This window comes from Nyctibius grandis, chromosome 27 (genome assembly GCF_013368605.1).
Source record: "Nyctibius grandis isolate bNycGra1 chromosome 27, bNycGra1.pri, whole genome shotgun sequence".
NCBI classification, from domain to species: Eukaryota; Metazoa; Chordata; class Aves; order Nyctibiiformes; family Nyctibiidae; genus Nyctibius; species Nyctibius grandis.
In genome coordinates, this window is record NC_090684.1 from 3,041,358 (window position 1) to 3,048,910 (window position 7,553).

The 7,553-nt window shown below is 58.4% G+C and overlaps 1 protein-coding gene across 1 annotated transcript; it reads left to right on the forward strand.

Annotated features, from left to right (window-relative positions):
* Positions 1 to 263: 263 nt before the first annotated feature.
* On the forward strand, positions 264 to 7,210 carry FMOD (fibromodulin). The gene is made up of 3 exons (XM_068419329.1): positions 264 to 594; positions 3,032 to 4,042; positions 5,945 to 7,210. The coding sequence occupies exons 2-3, from the start codon at positions 3,052 to 3,054 to the stop codon at positions 6,094 to 6,096; spliced, it is 1,143 nt and encodes a 380-aa protein (XP_068275430.1). The 5' UTR covers positions 264 to 594; positions 3,032 to 3,051; the 3' UTR covers positions 6,097 to 7,210.
* Positions 7,211 to 7,553: the final 343 nt, after the last annotated feature.

Consider the following 7,553-nt stretch of genomic DNA (forward strand, 5'->3'; position numbering starts at 1 on the left):
TTTATCCTAAATATTTAATAGCAGGACTGAGGCTTCCTGGGGAAGAAGCCCAGGCTGCAGTCGGAGCAGGCACTAACGTCTCTTTCCCTGGTACTGCAAAAGTTAAAGATACTTTCTCGCTTCCCCCTAAGAAACACATCTTCAGCACCTCAAAATCAGATATTTTTTAATCTGGCCAGAGGCCTCCTCAGTGCTTTCTGATGAGAAACACAGGAGACCTAACAACAGCCCGTTTAAAAACAACATCCCCGATTCCACTAACTCGTTAAACAGAGAAAGCCTGAGAAGTGCCAACACTCCTATGAGAAAAGACGGGAGAGAGAGAGAGAGAGAGAGGGAGGAAAGAAAAAGCAGGTTATTTATAACGCCAGGCAGCTTTAGGGTCTCTTCAGTCTCTCCTGCAAACTGGCTGCTGCTGGGAGGTCACTCCCCAAAAAAACCTGCCGAGCCCGTGACCTGCAAGCACAATATTTGATCTGGGATCTAGGGCGGGCACCAGCCTTTGCGAATCGGGAGACACACTCCCATGCTGCTTGACACACGGGCGATCCCGGAGCAGAGCAGCGAGGCTTTGGGCAGGAGGCTCTCAGCTCGGTAAGTCCTTCTCTATATTTATTATGATTTTTTTTTTTGAAGCCTGATTTCCATACCCTCGCCTCGGCGGGCGGGCGGCTGCCATGCGAAGCACACGCCAGCGACACGGGTGGCACAGCTTGAATGCCAGCGCTGCCAAGCCGGGAAGCCCTCTCCTGCTGCCCACGGCTCTTATCCCTCTGGCAGCTCCTTGCCTGCGAGCTGGACACCTACAGCCACCAACCCCCTGCCCGGCACCGCTCTGCCCGTCCCGTCTGCCGGGGCGCAGGGGAAGGGGGAGCTGGTTTCATGCCCGGCACAGCAGCGATGGGCCAAGTTCATGGATGGCCACAGACCATGAAGCCCCTTGCTCTAAACCCTGCTCCCTCTCGGGGTGAGGAGCTGACCCCATTAGCCTGGCAGCTGCTGGCACAGGAGTGGGGGCACCAGGAGATGACACGGATCTCGTGGCCGGCACGCTCGGCTCAGACCCCACCCCAAAACCAGGGCTGAAGCCCACTGGGGAGGGGAGAAGCAACCTTCAAATGAAGCAGGGGGCAGGGGTGTCTGCTGAGGACAGGCTCTGGGGTTATTGGTATGTCAAAGGGGGGCACTGGGAAAGGTGGAGGGACCCCATGGATCGGTCCTGCCCCGCACAGAGGGGCCCCCTTGGGAAGGGGCTGCCAAGGGGCTCTGCATGGGTGGAGAAGCCCCTGCGCGGAGCAGGGCGGCTCTGGTATTTCAGCAGGCAGAGTGCCCTGGAGCAGGAGGGAGGAGGAGGAGAAACTCCTCTGCGACTGCCAAGCTCCCCCGTCGCACACAGTATCCCGGAGGACCACGTCTCGCCTGCCCCTCGGCTGCACGCGAAGGGGCAAGGAGGGAGAGGAGGAGGAAGCCGGGGAGCCATGCCTGCCCACCGCCGCCTCAACACCCCTTTCCCCCCAGCCTTGAGGGTGCCTCGGTGGCAGCGGCCCCACAGCGAACTGTGCCCTCTTTGTCTGCCGGGCGAGCCATTGCCCTCCTCGCTGCGGGGTGGGGACATGGCGAGGCTTCGTGGGTCAACCCCACGGCCACCCCTGGCATGGCGAGGAGGGACGCTGGCGGCTGCCGGAGCGGAGCTGGCAGGGACGCACCAGCCGCCCCACGGCTCCGCGCTCCCAGCCACGTATACGGGAGCCAGCAGGCAGGAGGGACTCCGCTCCCCCTCCGAACAGCCCGGCCCCGTTCCTGGAGGCAGTTCAAGCTGCCTTGCTCCAGGCCTCTCGTTCAGCCCCGAGACGAGGAGTCGGGATGAACTGGATGATGCTGGACCCCTCCTGCCGCCAGCACCGCGGTGTGCCTGGGCACGGCACGGGGCGGCTGCGAAGCCCACGCCATGCCGATGGGCTCAGGGACAGGTTTGCCTTGCTCCGAGCCCTCAGCCCTGCTCTCCTCTGGATGTCAGCCCTTGGCAGGGTGAACTTCACAAGCAGGGTCCAAGCACCCGCTCTGGGGATGGCTCCCGCTCTCCCTGGCCATGAGGGGCTGGCGGGTGCTGCCCCTTTTTGAGTTGGGGCTGAGCTTGGGAAAAAATCTAAGCTTGAAAGTGGTTTCATTTCAAACAATAAGCCAGAACTTGTTTACCAGGATTTACATCAGTCCCGTGCAGCGAGAGCATCCTGCGCTTCTGTGGGGGAAGGGAGAGCTGGATGAAGCCCACAGCGAATCATGTCGTCAGCGAGCGTAGCATAAATATAGCTCCATCGAAACATGCCTTGAGCTCCATCAACCTGTTCTTGCAGCTACCACTCTCCTCCACCCGGCCAGAGCCCTTCCTCCCTCCCGTGCAGAGCCAGCGCAGGCAGACCCCAGGCACCTGGGAGCAGAGCTGGGCGACCCTACACAAATTTGGACCATGTGCCCCTGGCTTCACCAGGGGAGGTTCAGGTTGGACATCAGGAAGCATTTCTTCTCAGCAAGGGTCATTAGCCATTGGAAGGGGCTGCCCAGGGAGGTGGTGGAGTCACCATCTCTGGAGGGGTTTAGGAAAAGACTGGACATGGCACTTAGTGCCATGGTCTAGTTGCCATGGTGGTGTCAGGGCAATGGTTGGACTCAATGATCCCAGAGGGCTCTTCCAACCTCATTGATTCTGTGATCTCCATCCTCTACTCAGTTGTAACAGAAATACCCACAAGTAAAGAGTTTGCAAGCAAATACCCACTGGGATGGAGGTTTCTAGCAGGCTTGAGGTGAAAAGGGGGAAGATCAGGTAACTGCAAACAAGGCCATATTTTTTTGGGTAGGATTCACTCAGGTCCCCTGGTTCTCCAGCCAAGTGCCACCAACCCCACACAGGGCTGCAACCACATCCCACCCCGCTGGCTTCCCAGGCCACAGGACGCAGCTCGCCTGCCTCCAGCCCTTACACCAGGCCTGACACTGCTGATGGTTTCCTCCCCATTTCTCCCCCACCCAGGTCCCTCCAGCATCAGCACCATGCATTGGGCCACCGTCCTGATCATCGCTGGGCTCTGCGGAGCCTCCCTGGGCCAGTACAATGAAGAAGAAGACCTGGCTTGGTTACAATACTACATGCGGCAGTCCCGTATGTCCTCCTATAACTACATGCCCTACTACGAGGATGAGAACACCCCTTACGTGTACTCTTACCTCCCAGCTCCAGACACGGAGGCAGAGCCCGGCCCTGAACCTCAGCAAGCCTCTTCCTGGCAATGTCCCCAAGAGTGTGACTGCCCCCCTAACTTCTCGTCAGCCATGTACTGTGACACCCGTAACCTGAGGTACCTGCCCTTTGTGCCTTCCCGGATGAAATACGTCTACTTCCAGAACAACCAGATCACTGCCATCCAAGAGGGGGCTTTTGACAATGCCACAGAGCTGGAATGGCTCGCGCTGCACAACAACCAGATCACCAGCGAGAAGATGGGCAAGAGGGTCTTTGCCAAGCTCAAAAACCTAGAGAGGTTGTACATGAACAACAACAACCTAACCAAGATGCCCAGCCCCTTGCCCCGGTCCCTGAGAGAGCTCCACTTGTCTTACAATCAGATCTCCAAGGTCCCCTCCAACGCTCTGGAGGGTCTGGAGAACCTCACAGCCCTGTACCTCAGCCACAACTACATTTTTGAGATGGGAGCATCCCTCAAAGAGCTCAAGTCCTTGATCCTTGCTGATCTGAGCTACAACCACCTCAGGAAAGTCCCTGATGGGCTCCCAATGGCTTTGGAACAGCTCTACCTAGAGTACAACTACATCAACACCATCCCTGATGACTATTTCAAGGTCTCTCCCAAGCTGCTCTATGTACGGATGTCCCACAACAGCCTGACAAATCAAGGTCTCTCTACCAACACTTTCAACAGCAGCAGCATCCTCGAGCTGGACCTCTCTTACAACAGGCTCCAGAAGATCCCCCGGGTCAACACCAACCTCGAGAACCTCTACCTTCAAGGGAACCAAATCAACGGTGAGCAGAAACACGTCAACCAAAGCGCGGTGGTGCAGGGGATGGTGGTGCAAGAGAGGGGTGGGGAGATGGGGACGCAGAACCTGTGCCTCCCTCTGGGGTAATGGTTTGAGCAGGAAGCTGGAATTTAGGAGACTTCTATTTGGCCCTCAGCAAGGCAGGAATGGGGCCCATTGTGTCCCAACACACCTGGGGCGGAGAGGCTCCCAGCTCTGAGCGCTCCTGTGTGATCCACAGAGCCATTGCACTGGTTTTACTGAGCGTTTATCAGCAGCCTGAGCATCCTCTGGTTAGAGATGCCAGAAACCAGTTGTGCGTAGGAGCTGATGCACTAACCTGGGGAGGGGACTACGGACAGAGCAGAAAGAGGTGGAGGGTCCCCACAGTCACTGCAGGTGGGAACACGCATCACCCTGGCCAGCGCTAACGCAGGGGACAGGGACGTACCCTGCGGTCTGCAGCGCTCAGGACCAGCACAGCCCCTTTCTCCAGCCCCTTCTGCCCACCTGCCAGGGCACTGGCAGAGCCCACGGCCCCAAAGCCCCCCCAGGGTTGTGTCTGCATCCAAGGGGCACATCCTTGCTGGGGCTGGGACAGACGGGAGCTCTTAGTTATTAAAGCCATCGACGCAGCATCTTCTGCCAGGACTAAAATTCACTCCACTTAATACACAAATAAATAAAAGGAACAGATTGTTCTGGGGCTGCTATTTATAAAAATAAGCTAGGAAAAAAAAACGAAAACAAGCAACCTCCTGGAAAAATCCAGGCTTGCTCCTCTCACCTGCCAGACCCCGAGGGCAGGACCCTCCTGAGCAAGCCTGGGATGGGGAGGGGGACGCCGTCAGTGCAGCCAGGAGCTGTTGCAGAGGAACCACAGGACCCCGTACTCAGGAACCGACAGAAACACAAAACCAAGAACAGATTCACAGATGTTTGCTTTCCAAAGCTGTAGCTGCTCACGTCTGTCCACAAATGCCACGAAACCACCACGGGGCTGTTGGGGCTTCGCAGCAGTTTCTCCTCCAGCTGCAGGTTTTGCCACTGAACCTTTAGCGCATCCCCAGGAGCGAGGGGCTGCGGGTCCAGGTGTGCAGCACCAACCGCTTTGGGGGGGCCACATCCCACCCCATGGGACATCAGGGCCGGGGTCGTGCCCCTCCAGCCACCCCGGGAGGTCCCCGCTCGCACACCGCGGGGCTCGCAGCCCCCCGAGCCCCCGGTCTGGGGGTGCGGGGGTCCCCCAGCACCCCGCTGCCTTCCCCAGCAGCATCCCGGCCTGGAGCTTTGCTGCCCTCTAGTCGGTGGCTTCTCCCCCAAATCCTGCACAAAATATTTGGAGTTTGTTCTGTCTTCTCCCTCCATCCAAAGGTGACCGGAGAGGGGATGGTGCAGGAATGGGATGGGGATAGGGATGTCCCCCCTCCCGGACACGCTGCCTGGGCAGGGGGAGCCAGGGGCTGGAGGCTGCAGCGTGTGAAGCTTCACAAAAGAGGCTGCAAAGGCAAGTCCCAATAAAAATGTTTTTCATCTGACTCCACCCGGCTTTTCCCTCCACACGCTCCAGCCGGGCTGGGCAGAGACAGCGAGGGCAGCACTGGCACCGCTGCCAAACCCTCGAATGGGCACCAACTCACGGGCTCCTTCTGGCTGCAGCTGGGAGCACCACTTACCCTTTTAGTTAAGATGGCAGAGTGTCAAGTCCAAATTTGCAGGAATAATCGGTGATTTGGGGGTGCTTTCATTTTTTTCCTGCCCACCTTAACATAAACCAGCTCTCCAAGGTCGGTACCCTCAGCCCCATCTCCAGAGCAGCCCCCCTTGACACTTGTCACATCGGTCCCATGACACAGGTCAGAGCCGGGGCCAGTGCTCAGCTCTCCATCTCCTCTCCCCCCCGCAGAGTTCTCCATCAGCAGCTTCTGCACCGTGGTGGACGTCATGAACTACTCCAGGCTCCAGGTCCTGCGGCTCGACGGGAACGAGATCAAGCGAAACGCGGTGCCCCCCGACGCCCCGCTCTGCCTGCGACGTGCCACCATCATCGAGATCTAACCCGGCGCCCCCCCAGGCCCCTCCCCATCCTCAGGACTTGGCTCCCCCGTTCCTGGGGAGACACTCGCTCCCGTTTTAATGCAGCTTGACAGTTTGACTTGGCTTCCGCACTAGTGCAATAAGGGTATCCCAACACCAGCCCGTATGGGTGGGCAGGAGCCGTTTGTCCCCAAATGCTCCCCCTTCCCAGCTCTCTGGCCACGCAGGGTCCCAGCACTGCTCCCCCTCTGACCCCACTGCAGCCACCCCCCCAAACGCTGCACCCCCATTCCCCTTCTCCCCCAGTTTGGGTGGGATGCAGCGGGGACAGGGGAGAGCTCATCCCACCTCTGACACATGGCCCTGAGCAGCTGAGCCCAGTGGGGAGAGTTTCAGGTGTGGGTCCCACAGAACCAGCAGATCTAAAAGGACTCGCCCTGGGCCAGGTGCCAGCGAGCACTGGGAGGAGCATCTGGGAGGGTGGGAGCTACACGAGTGAAGGGTTAAAGATTCCCTGGCTGCCAGCATCCCTCAGTCTAGGATGGGGAAGAGCAAACCCACTCTTCCCCCTCTATTTTTCCCCCTTCCACCAGCCTCCTGCTCCAGCGATAAAGGAGAGGAACCTTTCCTGCTGCTGCTGAGCTCAGAGAGAAACACCCTGAGCAGCAGCCTGCTCGGGGACCGTGGCCGAGGGGGTCTCACACCTTCCTCCCACACCTCTGGACAGGGGGCGAGGGATGGGGCAGTTCCTGGTGCTGTCACCCCTGGCTGCCTGGGGAGCCCCCGCACGCCCAGCTCCATCCCACCCGCCAGCTTGGCTCTGAGCTCCCTCCCTGCCCAGGTAATTGGGGTCTCCCATTTAAAAAAAAAAACAACAAAAATCACAGTGACACGTGCACCCGCAGCACGTCTGAGCTCGCCAAAACCACCCAACTCGGTGCCTTGGACGGTTCAGTTTGAGAACCAAAGGGGCAGCTGAGCTTTGGGGGTGACCCGCGAAGCTGAAGGAGTCCATCCCGACCCTCCGCATTTTAACTGCATGCTAACACTATAGAAACAAAAACCCAAAAAAACCTGTGCTATCACCGACGCATGAACTGTAGAGATCGTACCGACGAATAAAGCCCTTTCTGCAACTGCACGAAACGTGTCTGAGGAATCCCGACAGCAGAGACCAGGCTCTGAGCGTCTGGGCTGCCCTGGGCACCGCAACCTCCCCTCTCACAGCCCAGATCTTTCCACAGGCTGGATTTGCCGTCTAGTGGCTGTCCCAGACAGGACATGTGCCTACGCTGCCTTCCCCACGCTGAGGAGCTGCTGCTCCAGCACATCCCAGCTGGGGTCCGTGCAAGGACATTTATAGCAGGAAAAAAAAATAATACACATGGAAAAGTGTCAGTTGGGAGAGGGAAGGGATGGCGGTGCCGCCGGCACAGTGCTTCTGGTCGTTGTTTTCCAGATGCTTTCATGTTCTCCAG

What these genes read in the sequence shown, in the direction of transcription:
- FMOD (XM_068419329.1), top strand. Translation starts at nt 3,052, where the DNA reads ATGCATTGGGCCACCGTCCTGATCATCGCTGGGCTCTGCGGAGCCTCC. An exon ending in TCAAGGGAACCAAATCAACG is followed by an intron (nt 4,043 to 5,944) that starts GTGAGCAGAAAC and finishes TCCCCCCCGCAG; the next exon opens with AGTTCTCCATCAGCAGCTTC.